Source organism: Anabas testudineus, chromosome 19 (genome assembly GCF_900324465.2).
Source record: "Anabas testudineus chromosome 19, fAnaTes1.2, whole genome shotgun sequence".
NCBI classification, from domain to species: Eukaryota; Metazoa; Chordata; class Actinopteri; order Anabantiformes; family Anabantidae; genus Anabas; species Anabas testudineus.
This window is the reverse complement of record NC_046628.1, coordinates 10,998,487-11,020,864: the sequence shown is the minus strand read 5'-3', so window position 1 is coordinate 11,020,864 and position 22,378 is coordinate 10,998,487. Positions and strand designations below refer to the sequence as shown.

Here is a 22,378-nt window from a genome sequence, read left to right as displayed (position 1 = left end):
TGCAACCACTGTTGTTGATTTTGATGTGTGGTACACTGTGTGCATCACTCAGGACTAATCAGCCACAGATGCCTTTAATGTTAATTCCACATTGACTTAATTTAATTGTACAAGCAGTTATTTGTGGTCAGTTATGTGCACAGACTATACTATGCACGTAGTTCCACATCAGTTTGTAATATATTTAGATAAATAGCTGTGGTTCAGGCTCATATTCAGTTAATATTTCACTGAGTAGTTGATTTACTAACTAGCCTTATACTAATAATAAGGCAGGCCCTTTTTCCTGTTTGTACGCCTTTCAGGCTACTTTCAGACAATGTTCACTCAGTGATTATTGTTAATCCTTGGCTGATTTATCAAACCCAGTATGTACAGTTTAGTCCACACAGTCCTTCCATCAACATTGTTGTACTTTTTTTTTAGAAAACCCCTGCATCTCTCTGACCCACTGTTTTTCTCTCAAGCACATGAGCATCCAGGCTGTGTGCCTCTTCAGAGGAAGTCCCCCCCCCCCCACACACACACTGTCACCCAGTTCTCAAGAAAAGGACTTTTTGGGATCTTCTCTGTACTTACATAATGTCAGACAGAAGAAACACACTCTGTAGCTTACAATCATTCAGCACAAGGTAAATGAGAGCACACCCAACCAGCAACCCTACCCACCCCCTTTACCCACGGGGCTTTAGGGTTAGGTCTCATTTCTTATCTCAAGTGGAGCTTTCTGTTTGTGGTTCCACGTCTGTACTTTCAGTCAAAGAAACTCAGGCCCTACAAATCCACGATTTTATTAAGCCACGCCACTGATTTCTTTCTGCGTGTTGTCAGTTGCACAGAAGAGTAAAGCCGTCCTACTGGCTCTTCTTGATTCCTGTGGTAACTCAGTAGCAGTGTGGCTCAACATACAGTTTGCTGAGTGTTTGCAGGCGATAAAACAGTGAAAGGAAGCTGGCTGTGGTAATCTATGATTATGTTCTGAGAAGGAAAGCAGTGTTTATGAAGGACTCCACCAGGTGAGCTTCATACTTTTGTGTGCTTCTTTTATCACTTCTATCACCTAACTGCTCTGTTTTCACTTCAGCTTGTCCTTTTATCTCTCCCACACGTTTCCCATCCCGGGTTTTCTATCACTTTTGATTTCTGTGATATGTCTTTCTCCCTGTGTTGTCAGTGCAGAGAGACAGTGGTGGGCTGGATGTGTGTGTTTTTATTTGGCCTGCTGACAAAACAGGCTGTTTCCTGTGGACAGTTGGGCTGAGAGAGAGTGGGTAGTGATTTCAGAAACAATCTGAGAGCAGAGGCCCCTCCTGTAGGCATCTCAGAGGATGTGTGAATAGAGTCCGGGGCGAGAATGCAACACATCAACTCCGTGCTGTACTTATAAACCCAGCAAAACAAACAACAAAAGAGAAAGAGGCCTGACTGAAGACTGACAGCCATTGTCTGATTTACATTTCTACAGAATGGAAAAAGATGAGAAGAAGCCAAAGACCTATGTGTCCACTTTCCGGTGTGTCTTCAAGCCTCAAGGGTGGACGAAAGAAAAACACAATGGATTGGACACCACTGACAGGATGGCGATGGGAAAGAACAAACTGGGAATACCCTCTGCAAAAGGTAAACACTTGATCAACTGAATTACAGATCAACTCAGCTATTTTGAGTGTGTTTTTAGTGGACTCCCTTGTGATTGTTGTACTCTAACTGCAAAGTATTGATAGTATGTGTTGCTGCTCCACCACATGTGAAGCCTCAGTCCACTGCAGCCCCTGCAGGCAATCCTTGTTTCAGTTTGAACATGTTTAACCCTTTACTGATAAGGTCTGTCAAGGAAACTGAAAATCAACATTAGTAAAACCGGCTGTTTGCATGATGAGGTCAGTTGTGTGAGACTAATTCATAGTCTGTCAAAATAGAGCGTGGGATGCAGCTTCACGAATAACAAGGTAGTCATGAAAGGAGGTGCTTTTGTATTTATCAAGATGGTGTAGTGGTTACAGATGTCCTAAGGCAACTCCTCTTTAAGTGGGTGATGTATGCCCCCAAATATGCAAGGGGGTGACAGCCCCAGCCCCTTAGGCTCAATCCCAACTCTCACCCGAACCAAGTCTAACCCTAAAACCAGGTTTTAACACTGAAACAGCACTTGTTCTCAAGCTGTGTGAGGAAGTTAAAACTTGCCCAGGACGTCTTAATTCTCATGGTCTGAATCTTAAACCAGTCCGCACGCACACGAACACACACAGACATATACACACGAACACACACACACACACACACACACACACACACACACACACACACACACACACACACACACACACACACACAGACGACATTCCTCCACTCATTGCCCCCCCTGTTGCACATTCCAGGACCAAATAACACATGCAATTACATGTGCAAACACACATCTGGTGGGGAGATCTTGTTGACACTATATCAAACTCCCTGCAGCTGCACTTTCAACTGTAACAACCTGCAGAACCTGATGAACTAAGACCATACTTAACTAAGACCTATAGGCTGATCTGCCTGGAGGCAAAATTCATGAATACTGTATATCCGCATCAATATACAGTTTTCTATTTTCCTTTTACGCCAACGTTTGCATGTTGCTGGTGAAACAGCTTCTAAAAATACGTTTGTTTTTCATGACATAATGCCAGCTGCTCGAAACATCGCCTAAAGATTTATGTTTTGGATGATTTGCTCCAGGAAACACCGGTGTGTACTGTACAATTTGAAATCCAGTCAAACCCATTGTCCCTAACTTCTCCTCTCTGTTAAGATGTCAAAAAGACACAAGTGCAGGACCTGGAACCGCCTCACTTCAAAGAACTACTCCGGGATTGTACAGTCTGTGAAGGAAGTGATGCTGCTTTTCAAGGTGTTATCACAGGAAGTCGGCCAATGACCATTTCCTGGTTCCACAATGGTAAATGAGAGATTGCCTGACTGTGACGATGCTATTATCATCAAGGAAATGACAAGACCCCAGTTCTTGTGCAAGCATTAAAGCTTCAATGATTAAATAACTAATATAATAATAATTAACACTGTGCATTGTCTGCTTGTTGGTTTTTTGTCATGAAGGTGAGAGGCTACGTGGAAAAAATACTTCCTTTAGAAACGGTGTTGCTAGTCTGTTTCTAAATGGCTGTTCATCTGAAAATGAAGGGATGTATACCTGCATAGTCGAGAATTCTGCTGGACAACGGTCAAGCAGTGCTGTGTTACATGTCACAGGTAATGCAGACGTATTACGTCTTGTTAGAAGTAGAGTTTAAATTATTCTTAAATGAACTATGTAGATCATTTTAGGTAGTATTGAGCCGTCTTTGTCTTTGTTTGCAAAGGAGCAGCAGCAGCGGAGTTTCCAAAATTAACCAACAATGAGCTGCATGGCGAGAAGTCTCGGTCATGTGAAGACACTCAACTGTCCTCAGCCTCTGAGGAGAAAAGCCGACACAAAGACGGGATGGGCCAAGGTTGGTTATTAACGTTTGTTAAACATTGTTATAAGATGTTTCTATTGATGTTCCACACCCAGAAACTCTTGCTTCTCTTAGTTTCTTTTCTTTTCTTGTTGCAAACAAATGCATTTTTAATTACGAAGGTATTTTCACTGCTGAAAATCATAACTATCAATTACCTGCCCATTCAAACATACAGTAACAACGCAACTAAACATTGTGGCTCACTTCTTTTCCCCAGGACCTCTGTACTTTCTCAACCCACCTGATCACATTGAGGTTCAAGTGGGAAAACAAGCCCAGCTTCGCTGTGAGTTCAGGAGCAGCTCTCTCCCCGTGGCCAGCTGCTGGATTTACAACAAAAACAAAGTACTAATGCTACTGCACTTTCACAGTAGACTATCAATCTACGTGCTTATATCCTGCATTGACATGCTGTTCCACTCGTCCCTGTCTCCAGGTGGTAGAAGCAGGTCCAAGAATATCTGTCAGGAGCAGTGAGACCCAGAGTACTGTGGCGATTTCTCAGGCCTGTCCACACGACACAGGCTCTTATACTATCATTGTGCGAAACCAGAAATGCTCTGCTCAGCATACAGTCTCCCTCAGTGTCATAGGTGAGTTCAACAGTTCTGCATTTAGGGTAAATGTTCAATATTCCTTGGTCACACCTTAAAACCAGCATTTGTAGTTTGATTTTGTTGTTGAATATCTCATCAGACCGACCTGATCCACCAGCATCCCAGCCTGTTATTTCCCAGCTGTCCACTCAGTCCCTGGTCCTGTCTTGGATGGGTCCCTGCTACGATGGAGGCACAGCTATTTTGGGTTACATTGTGGAGGTCAGACAGGAGGGCCTGGGCAGACCTGGGAGCTGGACCGAACTCACGGGCCAGTGTAAAAACACATCCTACCACGTCCGCTCAGGCCTTGAGCCTCTGGGCCAATACTGCTTCCGTGTCAGAGCGTACAACTCAGCAGGAAACAGTGAGCCGAGCGAAGAGTCTGAGTGTGTCACAATGGCAACTGCAAGTGAGTGAAATGTTGTATTTGTGTTTGAGTGATATAATAAGATAATGTGGGATTGTATTTCTTAGATTTACATTATTTACCTCTTTCTGTTTTAAGAGGAAAAGAAGAAAGAACCAGAGTTGCCCATCACAATGACCATTGACACTGAACACAAAGTCAAGGACCACTACAATGTGCATGAGAAGCTGGGAGTGTAAGGATGAAAACGTTGTGCTTAAAACAAACAATAAACTTAAGGAAATGTTAATCTGACCAGTTGGATTAGATTTCTAACACACTTTACATCATGTAAACTATGAAACTAACCTTCAAACACTTTTTTGTGCATTACAAATTACCAGTGGGAAGTTTGGAAAGGTGTTCCGGATGTCCCATAAAGAGACGGGCCAGGTGTGCGCGGGAAAGTTCTACCAAGCTCGGACCACGAAGGACAAGACAGCAGCCCGCAGAGAAATAGAACTGATGAAGTGTCTGCACCACCCAAAACTAGTCCAGTGTCTGGGCGCCTACGACACCCGCTCAGAGATAGTCATGGTCATGGAGTAGTAAGTCGTTGTGAAGCAGAAAAGTTACTCTGATCTAATAAACGTTCAGGAAATCTCACGAGAATAAAATCTTTGTGAATGAGTCACATTGAGGACAGTTGAGTTTTATTTTCTGGTACGTTGCTCTGAAACGTGCTGTTTGTCCTTTCAGCATTGCAGGTGGGGAGCTCTTTCAACGCATAGTGGATGACAACTTTGAGCACACAGAACCCACCTGTGCTCGCTACATGCAGCAGATCCTGGAGGGGATGGACTACGTTCACAAGCAGAACGTCGTGCACTTGGACATTAAGCCAGAGAACATTGTCTGTGTGGACACCACCGGAACACAGATCAAGATCATTGACTTTGGCTTGGCCTCTAAACTGGGTGAGTTTGAGGCATTTGTAATAACAGTCTAATTATAAATCAATATGCTTATTTGGTAAAAACATATTTTGCTTCTACCATTGCTTAGTAATGTGTATTCTAGTAAAAAATGCAAACAGGAAAAGCCATAAGACTTTACAAAGTCTGTTTTAATACCAACAGGGGCTAACAATGGTTTGTTTTGAGCAGCCAAACCTGATAACATCACCTCTGGATACATTTGTGCATTCATCTTGAACAATCGAATGCTTCCTGGTTTGGTTTAAATAACCACATAAAGATTATCGGCTGCACGTTGTATTAAGTTGAATCAAGTTCAATACTATTTCAGTTTCAGTGCAAGAATAATAAGACACAACATCAAGGCGTGTTCTCTAAATTCCTACATGTATCTATTACATCACTACATGTTAAACAGACAACTTCCTCGCCGTGAAGCCATTACTCCAGACGCTGCAGCTCCACATCGGGTGGTCTATTAGAGATGACTTGAGCCATCTGGGCTAATACAAACAAGCAGATACAAACCATTCAGGGTGAACTTTTGAATGTCACAGTGTTTTTTTTTTTTACTCTTGTTGTGTTCCTTAGAAGAAGGTAAACCTCTGACAGTGATGCACGGTACGCCAGAGTTCGTGGCCCCTGAGGTGATCAACTATGAGCCTGTGGGCCTTGAGACTGACATGTGGAGCATTGGAGTTATCTGCTTCATCCTGTAAGTTAAACTGTGGTGGTAGTTAGTACAAACCACAGTAACTGAAACATTAAGAAAAGCATTTGTTCATTAAATGTGTGACAGAAAAATACGTTTTTGCATGTTTGCAGTTGTATGTCCATTTGTTCTTTATTTTAATTTCATATTGAAATGTCAACTATGACTAATTAATTTAAAAATAGCTAGAGGCAACAGGAGGATATTTCCAAGTTCAAGCGATTCAAATGTAATGAGGTGAATATTAAATATTTCCTTAACGCTGTCTGAACCTCTACTAATGTACATTTGGCCCCATCTAGTGGTGCTGCTGTGATATTACTACAGTTTAATTCATTTAGAATAAACTCTTTCTGCCTGTTATTGTTTTGTGTCCTAGGCTCAGTGGAGAATCTCCCTTCCAGGGGAACAGTGATGCTGAGACTTTAGCTCTTGTGACCGCTGCCTACTATGAATTTGATGAGGAGAGTTTTGAGGACATCTCTGATCAAGCTAAAGACTTTATCAGTTCCCTGCTGATAAAAGACAAAAGGTTGGTGGGATTTAAAAAAAATATATATATTCTCATTGGTTTCCTGTATGATGTGTTCACTCGTGTAGACTTCTTGATATTACCTCACTGAGAAACAACTGGAACATTTCAATATCCTACTATTTGCAGAAATGTTGCACGTTACCAAAACATTCGTCAAGCTTTGAATCTAACTTAAAACTCGGGGTCTAATTCATGCAGCAGGTAACACATGGCAGCATTTGACGGCCTTTGCTTTTCCCTCAATCTGCACCTGCACTGTAGATCCAGATTGTCATGCGCCAAGGCCCTGGTCCATCCCTGGATGGCCTCTTTTACCCCTCTGAGCCGCAGACCCACCAAGTCCCTCAAAAAGGACAAGATGAGACACTTTCTGGCCAAGCGCAAATGGAAGGTAAAACATCAGAACAATGGCCACAGTGCTGTTCGCCCAGCACTAGACAGATGTACAATATTCTTATCAGCAATTCCTCTGATGACCTTTTAAATCTATTGTGCGATATAAACCCAAAGCTCGGTTGTGAGTGTAGTTTGTCATCCGGTGCTATTTGTCCTTTAAACTTCTAGAAAACTGGCAAGGCTGTTTTGGCCCTAAAGCGGATGGCTAACCTCTCCAACAGGCCAGAATCTCCTGGCATGTCCTTAGAGGGTAAGACAGAAACACACACATACACACACACACACACACACTGCCCTCCTACTAGTGCTGCATACATATGGCAGATGACTCACAGTTTCAGATTGTCACTTCAAGTTTACCCTTTTGTGATCAGTAAAGCCTTGTTTCCCTTTTATTCATCATCAACCTCCCTCTCATCCAGAGCCAGGCTGGGGCCCAGAGGCAGAGGAGGCCATCCAGTCGCTGGAAAAGCAGCTTCAGAGTGAACCTCGCTTCCAGCAAGCCCTGAAGGACACCACCCATCCCAAAGGAGCAACTGCCCAGCTAAGATGCCTCGTCCATGGTAGAGTGACAGAACTATGATGCACTTCATTAAATTGTGCCCCAACACATTGTACACGAGCCACGGACAAAGGCAAAAAGAAAAGCCGTCTGAAACGCTTTGATTGTAGTAGAATGAGAGCAAAACATTTGTCTTTGCATGAAACCACTGTTTCATGTAGAGACAAATCCTCTATAACTCTACATTTCTCATGTTCTATGGGGCATTGAGCATCTTTCAGCTAGTGTTGCTAACTAACCTCTAAAGCACTAATTCATGTAAAGTAAAAGTAAAGTTGAACCACATTTGTTACCTTTAAACAAGCAGTAATTGTGCCAGCGTAACATGTCGATACTTTTTATTGACGACTGGCTGCCTTTAATAGGAGCAGTTCAGACATCTGATGCCAGTACATTTCATTATTACTGCAGTAATATGTTCCTGTGTCTATTCTAGGTTACCCACGGCCAGAGGTGAAGTGGTTTCAGAACGGCAAGCCAGTGTCAGAGTCGCACAGAGTCACACTGAAGCAGCATGAAGATGGACTTTGCTTTCTGATCGTGGTTAATGTGCAGCCTTCTGACTCTGGCGTTTACGTGTGCAGGGCCAGCAACACGCTGGGGGAAGCGACGTGCTCTGCCAAACTGAAAGTGGTGTAAAAGAAATGGCATTTGACACGACGTCAGTGCATGAATGAAACGTTTTTTAACACCACGTGAGACCGTTTGCACACAATTTGAAGTCAAAAAGGGTGTGCGGTGCTCTTCTACCAGAACCATTTGAACGCAGAACTCTTTAATTCACGTCAACAGGTACTTGCACACTTTAGTCTGTGTTGCTTAACATGCGGTTGTTTATCTTACTGAACTAGTGTGTGTGTGAGCAAAGCACTAAGTCACATGAAAATTTCTCACTTTGCACATTGAAATATAATTTAAACTAAACAAAAAGTCATACGCACACACGCACACTTTCATAAAACCTAAAAGAACAAAATGAACAGCTTCCACAGTAGTTGGAACATTTTCATTTAATGTTTCGTGCCAACTTCTTTTCCACTGAGTTTGCAGATGACACGAGGATGATGAAATTAAAGAAAAGTGTAACACACGGTGGCTCAAGGATTCACTCTGCTGCTGCTCTTTGATTTTTTTTAAGGTGTTTTCAGAGTGAAGGAAAGTACATTCCTGTTTTTGATTTCTGTAGAGGGCTGATAAATGACAAGTAGCTCTATCGAGGCATAAAATAGACGGCTGCTGCTCATTTTCTTGGACTGGAATCAAAGCTTCCTCAACTGATTTATTCTTTTTAAAGCCTCATCTATGCAGATTTATGGACTAATTTACATTGTTCAGTGACTTCCTTCAGTACAGTTTTCTATATTGGATCCAAATGAATTAAATATCAATATTTGGCGTTTTCATTTATCAATACACTGACTATCTGATTAGCCTTAGCTTGACATCTACACCGGTCATATTACAACATATTCCAATATATTGCATATATCTCTACAATACTATGTACTTTGTATACATTTAAATTTCTACATTAGATCATTAGATCATAGTGTATTTGTTAAAATATTATCTAAATCCTCAAAACCACAAAGACACATGATTAAACAATGATAGTCTTTGACAGTCTTTTGATACTCTATGTCACACCTTGCTCTAAACTACATTCATATTAATTACAGAAAGAAAGACAGAGTTTGTAAAAATATTACATTTTACAAAAAGATCTGGTCTTGAACTATTTAAAACTCCAATGCATGCTTCTGATGAAAGGTCTTTATATGGTAACAGGCCTACAGCTCTCAGGATATAACTTTAATGATCCCATCACAGAAGTCCAGCTGATAAGTTGCACCGTAACTCTGTGTTAGGGATCGTATGCGAGGTTCTGCTTTTTCTCATCCATCCATCTTTTAAGTAAATGTGTTTAAAATTAAACTAGAATTTAAAAACATGTGGAAAGTCAATCAGGCACTGGAGAAGCTAGTGAGCATGTTGGGTTTGCCGAAATGACACAGTGGCCATTCTCACTTGTTTCTAAGGCATTGTTTCCTTGTGTGGATCAGCTGTCTGTGCGCACATGTCCCGGGACACAAGTCACACGTGAGATGATGTAGTGTCACACACGTTCCTATTGTCCATCTTGCGTCTGTTAGATTCTCTTCTGAAGAAGATTCCAAGCTTTCAGTACCTTTAAATTAACAGACAATAGAAAAAAAATATATATAAAAAACACAATAGACTTATTTACAGAAACCCTTTTAGTGCAATACAGATGTGTGTATGCTGCAGTTTTGTGTGTCTGACCTGTTTCCGAGTGACCTCTGGCTCCCACAGTGTGCTGAGTACTACGTTGGCATGCTCTACTTGCTTGGCGTTGGACCACTGGCTCTGTAGCCGGCGTAGAGCATCTTCTGTGGTCACACTGTCCCGTTCGGTTATCCTTAACACCGCCTGACAAACAAGGAGAGAGGAGACAGTTGGACTGGGTTGATCAACTGATTCTAGTGTCTATGTTTTAAAAATCACTGTGTAGAATTTCTAATGCTGGCTCCCCCCAGTAGTAGTGACAAAAAAATATGACAGACAACAAAACATGGTACAGCCACACACACACACTTACTAGATATGAGCCAGTCATCACCTTTACTCTGTTACTTTTTCTACAAAGTCCATCAAGCTAATGTGACTCCATGTCTATCCCACTGAGCCCTGCCGGTGCATATTACCTCCTCCTCTGGGATGATGGTGACCCAGACCTCGTGCACCATATCTGTCCAGCCTGCCTCCAGAAGAACCGCTGCATCCACCACACAAACTTGCTTACCTGCAAAGCACACAGGATTACACAAACAGTGGAGAAACATCTACTAAGACAAAGCGAGAGCACAGTTTTAATATAACTAAGCACTGTTCACACAATATAATTTTCCATCATACGGTACACGTCTATATTACTGGGATTATTCAAATTCATACCTTCTTCTCTGGCTTTGCTGATTCTGTTCTTCGCCAGAAGTGCAATCTCAGGCCATACAATATCTGTTAGGGCTTTTAACCTCTCCTGCCAGACAAACAGCATCCTTGGTAAATTGCTGATCGTGCAGGTGGAGTTCTCTGCAAAACAGTAGTAAAACTAACCATTTTTTTACCTGGTTTCCAAAAACCTTCCTTCCTAATGCACGTCTGTTGATGGTTTTGTCTTCACTCAGAATATCTAAAAGTGACAGAAATAAACTTGTTATTCAACTGAGATTTGTGAAAATTAATATAACATTTACAAGATCAAAATGAAGGAAAGCTATTGTTATGGTAGTTACTCAAAATGATGCTCTAGTATTATGTGTAAAGTAGGTTTGGTGGATTTTTGTGTGTGCAACTTCAGATTTATTCAAAGAATGTAGGGGGGGGGGGGGGGGGGGGGGTACATCACAATCAGATAAACAGCCCAACAATAGCTATAGCACAACCACACGTGGGAGGCAGTGTGTTTCCCCACCTGACCCAAATTCCTCCAGCACTCTGTGATAGCCTGCTGTGCCTGGCTGGTAAACCTCATGGCCCAGCTTGTCACAGTCAACACGCACTGCTCCCAGGGCCTCCAACTGCCTGGCGATGGAGCTCTTCCCACTGCCGCTGCCTCCTGTTAGACCAATCACATATGGAAGGGGAGGGAGGTGGGACGTGTCCTAGCACGGAAGAAATGAGAGACACAAGATAAAGAAAAATAAAAACATCTGATTTTTATACTGAAGAATAGGAAAGAAAAGTCACAGCACTAGTGAACAGAAAGTCTGAACTTAAAAGACGACCTACTTTAGGCGGGACAAGGAGGGTGCCCAGTAGACGAGAACGTAAACTGGATGAGCTGATCTTCTCCTCCTCTGTCTCTGTGCGGTGCGCATCCTTAAGCAACTGGATTTCATGAAGAACAAGAACTGGAAGGCCCTTTAAGAAGCACACAACAAACATCACGTGTGTCTACCCAGGCAAGGTTTGGTTACATCTGGAGCAACAAGTACTTCTGCTGTCCCAGGATTAAAATGCACTAGAATTGTAAATGTCTCTGTGTGTTTCAGTCCAAGACACTATAACTGGTAGTTGGCTAAAGTCAAGTTTAACAGTTAATCTCCAAACTTACATTTTCAATGCGTTTCTTGTTGACGGCCTCGCCTCCTTTTCTAGTCTCCTCGCTAACCACAATGCATTGCAGCAGAGGGTCAACAATAGATTCTCCAAAGGGATCGTGAAGAGGCACAATCTCCAACTGCAGCGAGGGTTTGGTGTCTTGCAGGAACTCCTGAAGTCTCTGAACCCGCTGAGAGTAGGGCTCAATCAGGTCCTTTAGCACTTTTCCTAGGAAGAAGATAATTTCAGGGAAGCTGCCTTCTGATCATATTGTACAGATCATTAGCCTCAGAAACAGAAACTCTGAAAATAACCTACTTACTTTTCAGCATTGCTTGGTCACACACACCAATAAGAAACCTTCTATTAGCTAGCAGGCATGAGATGTTGAGTAGTGTCTTGTGCGCCCCATGGAGGCGATCAAATGTCCCACCTACGACTACATCGTTGTAAGTTTCCAAAGGTTCCTGGTTTTGTCTTTTCCTCAGGCTCCTTTAGCCCGTCGTCTTTCTCCTCGTCCTCCAGCTTCATTAGCTGTGGGTGGAGCAGCACCGAATGCAGTTTGGGGCTACACACATAGCAGTGGCCTGTGTACTTCAGCAGACATTGAGTAACCTGGTGGGACTGACCCACATCCTGCAGAGGAAAGTCCGTTAACACCACCTCCGGGGACTGAGACAGAAGCTGTGGTGTAGGGAAGGGGCAGTTTGGGACTGTGGTCTCGCTGTTGGCAGCTGAGTGAGCACGTACATTGGTCAGCAACACACGAACATCCAGGTGCCCGCACACATTCGCTGCGTTGTTGTAAAGGCGGGTGATGAGCGTCGACAGGTCCACAACTGGCGGGATGAAAACTGGCCGAGGCTGGGTCCCACTCCCCAGGTTCAGACCAGGGTGGAGGTGGACGTACAGTGTGCGCTCTACAAGCTGAGCGGCTGAGCTGAGTACGGGAACGATGCGAAGGGGGAGGGTGTGGAGAGGAGCCGTCAGCACAAGGACGCCTGTGCTGAACATAGCCATGTTACTGGCTGATATCACAGGGAATTCACAGCTGTGGAAAGTGGGAAAACAGTGGAAATGAGATCAAACAAAAATCGAATCACGTTTTGTATCACGTTAAAACCACACTGTAGCATCAGTTACACATTTTCTCTGGAGTGGTGGGCACTTCCTTGCTCTTGTGATTGTCAACCACCACCAAAAGCACAGAAACGTTCTTATCACTTCCAGCTATTCTGCAAAAACCAGTTACGCTGCAACAACAGGCTCTAGTGTGTTTAGTTAATCTACTACTTTCATGGTTGTCTGTTTGTCATAAAATGAGATCTGATCTTCACCAAGTCAAGAGTATTAACAAATATAATGTGCCTAAAATAATAATACAAAACAATTCTGTTTCTCTTGCTTATTTTGCTCAGAATCACATACTTTTTTTTTATTGCTACTCATTAAAATTCACTTTTCAGTATTATGTAAATACTGGCAGCAGTAGTTGAATCTAGTTCAGTAAAGCAGGATCTAACCTGTGCTGTTACTCACTGTTGCTTCACTTTACTCACATGTCTGTTAACATGTTACCTATTCTTGCTGTAGCTGCTGATAAACTACACGGTGCTAGAGATAATAAAATCAGCATAGCTGCAGCGTTTCTATGGCTCTTCTGTTATGTTTACTTCAGCTGCATCAATACAATGATTCACTTCATTGACAATAGCCCGTTTACTCCTTGTTGCTGATGTTGCAACTCGTTCGTTAAATTGCATCAAGTAAACGTGGTGACTTTCTATTATTTGGATCCTGACTCACACTGACTCAGCTGAAATTTCTGATTTTTACAGAGGCTGTTTACTCCTTTGCTCACTAGTTTATAAGAAGACAACTGTTCACATCACAGGGAACACAGCTGTATAATGTATATTTAGCTACATTTTGCATTAGCAACTTAACCATGCACTAAAAGCTGACACTTAGCTTGCAAGCTAGCAAGTACGACAATCACATTAGCTTTAAAAAGTTAAAATCTGCCTTTTGCATTTGATGCTTTAGGTTCAAAGTGAGATCCCAAAGCAAAGTGATGATGATTTTAATCATTAATCTGCAACAGTGGAACAGTGGAGCTGTCTGTATTTTGTAAACAACATGTGGTTCGGCCCATGCCCAGAGAAACTGCCCAGTTTAGCCTGCCCTTGCATGTTAGCATTAGCTTACCTGTGTCGAGCAAATGAAAAGAGGCGTGAATAACATATGAATCGTGTTTAAGGAAGTAGAGCTGCCCACATATCCACTGAATAAGTCGGTTTCCTGACAATCCTCTATGACATCTGGAGCACTGCGGTCCAAAATACCTCAGCACCAAGTAGTAGAAGTCACACATGAACTGGGATGGACAGTCACGTGACAGTGCGTGCAACGTGATTGGCTGAGGAAACAGCTGTGACTTCTGGGACACGTAGTCCCTACAAGAGAGGGCCACGGCCAGACCACAACACAGATGATTGCTGCATCCGAATTCATTTTTATTAACCATTTTTTATCAACAAAAGACAAAATAAATGCTTTATCTTGCAGTTATCAACCTTTTTCCAGAGAATACATAACTCATATTTGTTTGTTATATGGGAAGTGTGACATAAATAAGACTATTACACTGTATATACTAAAAACACTTTCTTACCAATTGATTAGTTTATCTTATGTGGAAGTGAAACAAGTGAAAAAGGTCAAAGACAAACAAAGAGCAACATAGCATGAAGTTATGTGATTGTGTTTGTCAATAAATATTTCCAATAACACAGGCTAAGCACCATGACAGGTGACATCTACACTGTTTATCACTTGGCTAACATCATTTACTCATTGAAGCATGGTGATATCTTGCTATGGGATTTTATCGTAGGGATGGGAAGACTGGTCAGAATTTAGGAAATGATGCAGCAGCCAAATACACACAGGTCCTAAAAGAACATCTGCTAGAGAGCATAGAGTGCAAGTGACCTGTGACTGGGTAATAGGTATCATTTCAGCATGACACTGATGATACAAAGCACAGAACTGAGACAATGTTGGAGTCACTTTGCAAATAGTCTCTGAATGTTCTTGAGTGATGCAGCCAAAGCCCAGACTTAAACCCCATAGAACATCTGTGCTTCCCATCAGATCTAATGGAGTCTGAGAGATTTGTCAGGAAGAGGTTTTAACTGTTCTAATCCAAGTGTGAGAAGCTTGTAGAGACTTACCTAACACTCAAAGGTGTCACGCTGCGAAAGGGGCTTTAACAAAGCTCTGAATTAGTTCTAAAGGAGAGATTTGAATTTTAGATTTTGAATACACTTGGAAGTGTTTCCAAAAACTTTCAGGGTTGTCATTATGGGTTACTGAGTGTGCATTATTCGTTCATTATTAAATCTACAACACAAAGCGTGAATAAAACAGAAATTCTCTGAGTACTTGAATTAATCAATAGACATGTAAAGTTCTATAACGTAAATTCCAAATAGTGCAGTTCTGAATTAGTGTCATCATGGCAATCAATGTACACCTAAAACGCAACATATTATAAAACATTACTTAGTGTCCTGTATTACTTGCATGTGACAGTACATTCTGCATTAAGCCATCAAGTAATTATGTCTTAAACCACAATAATGTATAGCAATCACAAAGACTGAGGCAAACAACTGGCTGCAGGAGATTTTTTTTATTTTTAGATTCACACTTTGAGGCCAAGAATTATTTTTTACAAAAATAATAAAAAGAAATTAAGTGTTATCTCCATACTGTAGAAAGAGTTGCATGACGAAGCCCTGGGGTTAGCTGGGCAGAGGCATTGCATAATTAGCAAAAAACCGACATCAACAAAGGTAAAAACAACAGATTCAAGTAAAAAGTCATATAATCACAATAATGTCACATAAAAGCCTGGTGGCAATTGTTGTAAATTAAGACTCTTGCTGGGTTTCACTTTTGGTCAGAGGAGTCAAACTGAACCTACTGGACCAGTTCCTCTCATCAACTCTATTGTCGTGATATTATTAGACAGACAGCCTTTAAAAAGGTCAGCTTGGTATTAAAATGTTATAATTTAATCAAAAAAACGAAATTAGTGACGATGAGGCATGACATCTTCGGTGGATGTATGTTTCTAAACAGGGAAAGCCACCTTTTGTTCAGTTTAACTCCCCTGCTCTACATAAAGCCTGCTGAAATATATTAATTTACTTTCTTATCGCTGGTGCTATCACTGGCAGCTGTGTCATAATGGCACTTCTCCACACATCGTCTCGGAAACCATCCCCTTACGCGCTCTCCTGCTGCAAATTAAAACAGAGAGAGTTACACATCAGTTTTTACAACACATTTGTTGTAGGAACTAAATTCAAACCTCCCAAGCATCTGTAATCCTGTCATTTTCATTGATACCTCTCATTTGCTCCTCACTCAAAACTTTGTCTCCATACATCCACCATCTAAGTGAAATGAAAGTGAAAAAACAGTAAAGTTTTAGTCTATGACTCACATATTTACATATTTAATACTCAATAGGAAGCAGAGCCAACCAGGCCAAACAACTATTCTGAGCATAGTTTCTGTGTGGATGAACTTACTTGGTGCCTCGGGTGGCTAGGATGGTGTCCCCCTTGCTGAGGGGGATCCTTGGCTCCTCGGTGCAGGGGGTTCTGAAAAAGGTTTGGAGACCCTTGCTGAGAGGGCAGCAAGCTCCATTATAGTCCTCCACTGCCTGATACTGGACCTGCTGGTGGAGACATAGTAGATATATGGTTATTCTACTGCTCTGACCACAACCTGAAAACAGAAAAGGTACAGAATGTGTCTATAAGGTGTGATCTTTTTTGCAATAAACAATATTATTACACTGTTTTAAGTACCACACATAGCTGTAAGAAACTGTAGAAGAAATGCTTTCTTAAATTTAGCCTCTAAACACAGAATACATCTTACCAGCTAAAATCTTTTACAAAAAGTCATTTGGGAAAACATGCACTGAAAATTGATTAAGCATTAATCTAAAGGAAACTAGACAGATTTGAATGTGACCCATCATGTATCTGGACCAAATTACTTTTCTGCTTGGGCAAAAACACAGAAACCAAAGACTGAACTGTATTTATCATATAAACATCAGCACTGGGGTTGTCAAACCCAGGTCATTGGTGGCCACTGTCCTGCTTGTTTTCCAACCATTCCTGCATTTACAGCTTCTTATTCGTTATAGCTTGACAGAAGCAAGACAGACAGGAAGGGCACTGTAGTTATTTGGCACAAACTTAGGCTACACTGGTTTGCCCCTATTTATGGGCAACAAATGTGCAACTTATAATTAGTTACATCTCACAAACGACTCTCAGAAGTCATAAACACTCCCCACAGTCTAAAACCTACACTTGGGTGTGTTTCGAAATATGGGATTTGAAGGTACTTACACTCCTCACTCGTTTATCAGCCTTCTGCTTCAGTTGCTCAATCTGTTAAGAGTTAATACAACACAATTAAATCTATCAACAATGCAACGTTATCTCAATGTTTAAAGTAAATGAGAATAAAAGAGAATGACTAATAATAGTACCTATGGGCTTATAGAGTATTCCAGAAACTGAGGATTACAATTCAGTTACAGTGACAAAACAAAAAGCAAAGTATAAACAAACTCAACCTACAGTTAAGGTGTGCTGGTTACACTTGGGGTGGACTGGCCATTCAGTGCCATCACCCTTGGGTGTCCCTGACCATGTGAAGACTTGTTTGAAGTTCAGCCAACGGCTGCCGAGGTCATAAGGGAAGATGAACTCCTCCCCTGTTTGGTAGTGCTGTATTCTGTCTTTGGCCTAGAGGAAAAGACACAGAATGATAATGTGTGTGAATAAACCAAGAGGGTGGGGTAGTGTAAGGTTTCTGTAACCAGCAGGTAATGTCGCATGCTAAATTGTACTGAGAAACAATCCTGGAACTTGTGGGAGTTGGTCTTAAAAGTGATATTTTTAACTAAACATCCTTGATAATCACATTATTCTCACACACATAAAACATCCAACAAATCTATATTAAATTGCTAATGATGCAAAAGGTTATCAAAACATACGGATTGGGAATCAATAGACATTCACCTTTTCCTCGATCCAGGACTCAATCGAGGTCTTATTTCGAAGGATGACTTTCATCTAAAAAAAGTTTCAAAGTCTCAATATTAACATTCATATAATCTCTTTAATAAATAACTGTATTATAAAAACACTAATTTAACCCATAGGAACCCACAGTGACAAGTTGGTGTCACCAACAACTTAAGAAATGTGTTCCATATTTGTCCACTTGATTTGCTCATATCCCATGTAACTTTCCTTTCAGTAGAGATGGGTCTGCGTTCTTCTGGGTTAAATATTCACATGGCTTTGCAAATGGACTGTGTGACCTAGCAAAGCTATTTTGTGTTATGTTCATGTCATATCTATGCTGTATTTACAATTTCTTAGTTTGAAAAACTGAATTAATAGGAATGCGAATTTGTAGAACATCTGATAAAAATGGTAAAAATTAGTTAAAAATTGTCATTTTTTTTACCCATTATAACTTTTCCAAACTTTTCTAGTGAAAACTGAACTCACAAAAACGAGTCTGGCTTTACAAGATTAATGCCAAAATTATCATATTAAATATCACATTCTATTCTTGGGAAAATTAAGTTAACTAAACCCCTTGAAATTATACCTGTATGAAGAAAAGCATGCCAACGGCAATGGTGGTGCCCAGCGCCAAGCCTAAGGCAAAGAGTGTGGCAGCAAAGGCGGGCATACTGAAGGGCATGAGGGGCTGGAATTGTCGCACAGCACTCATGTCAATTTTCACGGTACTCCAGCCAAATGATATCTGCAATAAGGAAAAGAAAGCAGCTAGACATGAATGAATGAATGAGGCAACTTTGCCTTCAAAAACGCAAAACATAATAGCCCTTTGAAAGTGAGGTGTATTAGCGACTGACCCTCTCATACAGTTGTGTATACATGGTCATAATGAAGATGATGGCAGCATGTGAGCAGCCCAGTGGAGCCAGCAGCAAGAAACTGGTGAAGTAGGCATGGTTCAGGTGCCCACAGCAGTTGTTGATCCAGGGGCAGTGGTGGTCCATCTTCATCACGCACCTGGGGCAGGGGAGACAGAGGAGGAGAGGAGTGCCAAGGGAATTGACTAGTTCTTTTGGAGGACATAGTAGAAGTGATAAGTTCATCAGCAAGATACAATGCATCTTTTTCAAATACAAATAAAGATACTGTAAAAGCTGACTGTATACGACCATAATAGAATACATTTCAGGTTTGGTTTACCTCGACGGTTACTGTGTACTGTAATGCACAGTTAAGAATTTTAAATATGCATTTCAAAAACCACACAGAGGTGTTACAGCACAACATGGAAATAGCTTGGTGGTTTGCAGTGGCTCTTTTTTAGGTCACAAGTCCATCTCACGCGTGAGAGAGAAAACCTAATGTTACTTTGCTGAATGTAGTTACCTGTTACACTTGCGACAGTGGTGGGATCTTGGGGCCTTGTATGCTTGGCACACTCTGCAGTACTGTAGGTACCGGGTATCCTGCTGGTTCTCCTGTTTATGGGTAAACAAATAATTGCCTCATAATTAAATGTTTTCATTGTTCTTCTTCTTCTATTCTTTACAATATTTAAACAAACACAAATAAAAAAGGTAACAGATTTATGCTTACTGGTTTCCACCCAAGAGGGATGTACCCAGGTCCAACAAACATAGCACTGAAGTAGTTGTACAGGATGAGAACAGTCCAGTTGAGGAGCATGATGAAATTAATGCTGCCTCCTGTAGTGTCTAGTGGCCAGTACCAGATAATGGAGTCCAGAATTGCCATGCTAGAGCATATAGCAATAACAGACAGGGCTATGACTGGCCCCCAGTGGCACAATCTTCGAACCTCATGGAGGCTCTTAAATGTCACAAAAGTTGACAGGAAATTCATTTTTTCAACACAAGGTTAGTACTAGTATTTTGGCTATTAGGTTCCCAAAACGTATGTACGAAACTTCAATGGTACTTATTTCCTCTGCTATCTTGGAAAGTCAGCAGTGTAGGTGATGTACATATTTTTTCTCGTCTTCTGAGTAACCAGCAACAAGCCTGGTCTTGAGTCACTGGGGCTTTGTGTGTCCCATTGCTCCTTGTCCTGGGAAAAAGCTGCATCCTTTCCTCCCAATCTGTGGCACACGCAATTCTTTTGAGTAAGTCTCCATCTAAGAAAAGAGAGAAATAAAGTCTGAAATATAAGAAGCACTTTTACTGCATTTTAATTATACTTTTGTAAAACTAACGCAGCCTAATACAACACCTCCTATTATAATTCTGAATATTTTAATCAGTTTATTGTGGTGCTGCTGAATTACACAGTGTTATTGTCGATCAGGAACTTTAAGAAATACCCAATATGAACAAGTAGCTGATAACCTAACGCCAGGCGCCGTAAACATGATCATTAAACAGCAAACATGTTGTTAGTTTTGTAGGTTGCAGTAAAACTAGATTAGAGACTCAAGGTGTACGTGAAAGCTTCTATTTCTTCTTCTATATTCTCAACAGCGACTCAACTATTTAATTAGCTTGTTGCCAGGCGAGCTGATTCGCATCAGGAAAAAAAAAAAAAACGTGGCACTATATTCAAGCGTTACCAATGCCCACTGTATTTAAAAGCCAAACAAGTGAGAAAGGAATAACAAAATCTGTTTTTCTGCAATGTTAATTCTGTTTAGCACAAGGCTAACGTTACATCAGTTAGCTAACTAGCTTGTTTGCCAGCTTGACAAGACAAACCTATCAAGCCCGACTGTCGCTGCAAGGTGCACGGAGGAAACATAGATAATGTGCCGTTTTAAAGATATAACAAATACTTACTGATACGCTTATATGTACAAATTTTATGAATGGAGAAAAAAGCTGTCACTTTAAATTACTAACCTGGCCACTTCCTAGGTTTGTTTCTTCAAATTATTCTGGGCACAGGGAGGAACCTTCCTCACGGAGTCTCAGAAACGATTACCGTCAACTACTTGTAGGAACGCCTTAAGCGGAAGAGTTTATTACTTAGTCATTTATAAAGAGAAAAAAACGTTTAAGAATTCACGTTTAGCACAAATAAACGTGAATGATATTTTCTGTCTACTAGCTGAACTATTTCGATGTCGGAATAAATAAAAAATAAAGGGCAGTTCCTCGCCGAGCACATTTTACTGCGACTCCAGGAAGTGACTCCATTCGAGCCTTGTTGTTATGATCCTGAGCTAACTGTCACTGTCAGAAAGCCACTTGTTTTACAACTTTAACGTCAAAATGTCTTCAGACTTTGAATCCTACGAGCAGGACTTTGGAACCATTACAGCAGAAATCACTAACAAAATTGGCAGAATTCCCAAACTAAGTGGAGGTAAGACAGTTATATCTATTAGCTGGAATCGCTGAGCTGATGCTAGTTATCAGTTAGCTAGCAAGTCTCAGCTGAGAAGGCTAGCTAACCTAGCAGGTGAAGCTAACACAGCTTTCAGCACGAAACCGTATTATTAATTAGTAAATACTTCTTAATAATAAATGGTCAAACATAGCTGTTGTACTTTTGATAAATAAAATATCACCCGTTACAGACGGACTTGTTTGCTTGGTGGCTAGGTGTTTATTGGATATAGCCAGTGTGGAAATGGGTAAACTGTCAACTTATAATTATATTATATTATATATTATATAATATTTTCTAATATTTATATTAAGGTATTTATACACTTTCATGTTTCTAATCTTTGGGCACGTCTATAATGAATGTAAATTTTACTTGAAATCACTGCATTCAGTTGATTTCATGGTTTTAATAGTGAAATTCTTTGTCATGATTGGATCTGGATATAATGGGTAAACTGAGAGAATGGCTCCTACAGAGCTGTAGCTTTTTGTTTTTGTGTTTTGGATGAGTTGCCCAAAATGTAACCGACTGACAGCAATATCAAACATGGTCAGGCAAGTTCTACCACCTTGCAACAGGAGGTCAGACCTCTGTGTTTTTCCTAGAACACATCTTTAGTTTTCACAGATTAATAACAATTATTATTATATGATTACGCACATGCAGCCAGTTTAGTTTCTAGCCCGATGGTTCTGATGTACAGCATGCTGAGATGCTGTACATCAGACCCATCAGTGCCTGTTGTAACATTTTCATAGGGGCTGTGGTGTGTAAGCAATTAAAATAAATTGTAATTGTATCTTTTTCATACATATTCATAACTTACTTTGAGACCAGTATCCTGTATCGTAACTTTTTTTAAAGCCATTCACAGTTGGTAAGGACAGTAAATGGAGGAGAACAGTGTAACATGTAATTATTTGTCAGATTTATAATTTCAACTGGAGACAGGTGTGGAATCCAACTCAGAATACCCTCATTGATAAAACAATAAATAATAAATTGACATGTATCTGCGTATTCACTCCAAACACTTGGGGTGATACCAATAAACAGACATAATGGTGTTCTAACCCATGTTTATGATTTTATGTGGATTTATAAATGTGTGGCAACATTTGCAGCACTTTGTGTTCAAGGT

The 22,378-nt window shown here is 40.9% G+C and overlaps 4 protein-coding genes across 8 annotated transcripts in view; 2 read left to right on the top strand and 2 right to left on the bottom strand.

Moving 5' to 3' along the window:
• Positions 1–857: 857 nt before the first annotated feature.
• LOC113156326 (myosin light chain kinase, smooth muscle-like) lies at positions 858–9,041 on the top strand. 2 transcript variants are annotated; one of them, XM_026351404.1, is made up of 17 exons: positions 858–1,016; positions 1,466–1,620; positions 2,795–2,941; positions 3,100–3,252; positions 3,363–3,494; positions 3,721–3,848; positions 3,940–4,096; positions 4,200–4,511; positions 4,608–4,704; positions 4,853–5,056; positions 5,208–5,425; positions 6,020–6,140; positions 6,517–6,669; positions 6,934–7,063; positions 7,237–7,318; positions 7,491–7,631; positions 8,067–9,041. In XM_026351404.1, the coding sequence occupies exons 1-17, from the start codon at positions 1,000–1,002 to the stop codon at positions 8,267–8,269; spliced, it is 2,550 nt and encodes an 849-aa protein (XP_026207189.1). In that variant the 5' UTR covers positions 858–999; the 3' UTR covers positions 8,270–9,041. The 2 variants fall into 2 exon arrangements, with proteins under 2 accessions (XP_026207189.1, XP_026207188.1); XM_026351403.1 differs by having other exon boundaries at positions 859–1,016; positions 6,017–6,140.
• coasy (CoA synthase) lies at positions 8,622–14,137 on the bottom strand. The gene is given in 11 exon segments (XM_026351405.1): positions 8,622–9,818; positions 9,935–10,081; positions 10,357–10,454; positions 10,607–10,691; positions 10,780–10,844; positions 11,127–11,316; positions 11,444–11,575; positions 11,769–11,983; positions 12,078–12,228; positions 12,230–12,806; positions 13,964–14,137. Coding segments are annotated over 10 exon segments (1,668 nt in total). The 5' UTR covers positions 12,776–12,806; positions 13,964–14,137; the 3' UTR covers positions 8,622–9,779.
• A 1,306-nt stretch (positions 14,138–15,443) lies between these two features.
• On the bottom strand, positions 15,444–20,850 carry zdhhc6 (zinc finger DHHC-type palmitoyltransferase 6). 3 transcript variants are annotated; one of them, XM_026351264.1, is made up of 11 exons: positions 20,745–20,850; positions 19,489–20,026; positions 19,279–19,370; positions 18,750–18,909; positions 18,479–18,637; positions 17,878–17,931; positions 17,431–17,598; positions 17,197–17,238; positions 16,360–16,505; positions 16,175–16,221; positions 15,444–16,065 (listed from the first exon to the last, which is right to left on the bottom strand). In XM_026351264.1, exons 2-11 carry the CDS (start codon positions 19,753–19,755, stop codon positions 15,965–15,967), a joined length of 1,236 nt encoding a protein of 411 aa, XP_026207049.1. In that variant the 5' UTR covers positions 19,756–20,026; positions 20,745–20,850; the 3' UTR covers positions 15,444–15,964. The 3 variants fall into 3 exon arrangements, with proteins under 3 accessions (XP_026207049.1, XP_026207047.1, XP_026207048.1); XM_026351262.1 differs by having other exon boundaries at positions 16,360–16,508; positions 20,745–20,849; XM_026351263.1 differs by having other exon boundaries at positions 16,360–16,508; positions 20,682–20,747.
• A 181-nt stretch (positions 20,851–21,031) lies between these two features.
• vti1a (vesicle transport through interaction with t-SNAREs 1A) overlaps positions 21,032–22,378 on the top strand; it is a 106,105-nt gene continuing 104,758 nt past the window's right edge. For both annotated transcript variants that reach the window (XM_026351265.1, XM_026351266.1), the window contains exon 1: positions 21,032–21,210. In XM_026351265.1, the coding sequence (XP_026207050.1) occupies positions 21,117–21,210 (94 nt within the window). In that variant the 5' untranslated portion in view covers positions 21,032–21,116. The remainder of the gene's footprint in view (positions 21,211–22,378) is intronic.

Coding starts and splice junctions, on each gene's coding strand:
- zdhhc6 (XM_026351262.1), bottom strand. CDS start 19,755: ATGAATTTCCTGTCAACTTTTGTGACATTTAAGAGCCTCCATGAGGTT. Junction 18,910..19,278: donor CACTGTCGCAAGTGTAACAG/GTAACTACATTC, acceptor CCCCTGCCCCAG/GTGCGTGATGAAGATGGACC. Junction 18,638..18,749: donor ATACACAACTGTATGAGAGG/GTCAGTCGCTAA, acceptor TCCTTATTGCAG/ATATCATTTGGCTGGAGTAC.
- LOC113156326 (XM_026351403.1), top strand. Junction 4,097..4,199: donor AGTCTCCCTCAGTGTCATAG/GTGAGTTCAACA, acceptor ATATCTCATCAG/ACCGACCTGATCCACCAGCA. Junction 5,057..5,207: donor ATAGTCATGGTCATGGAGTA/GTAAGTCGTTGT, acceptor TTGTCCTTTCAG/CATTGCAGGTGGGGAGCTCT.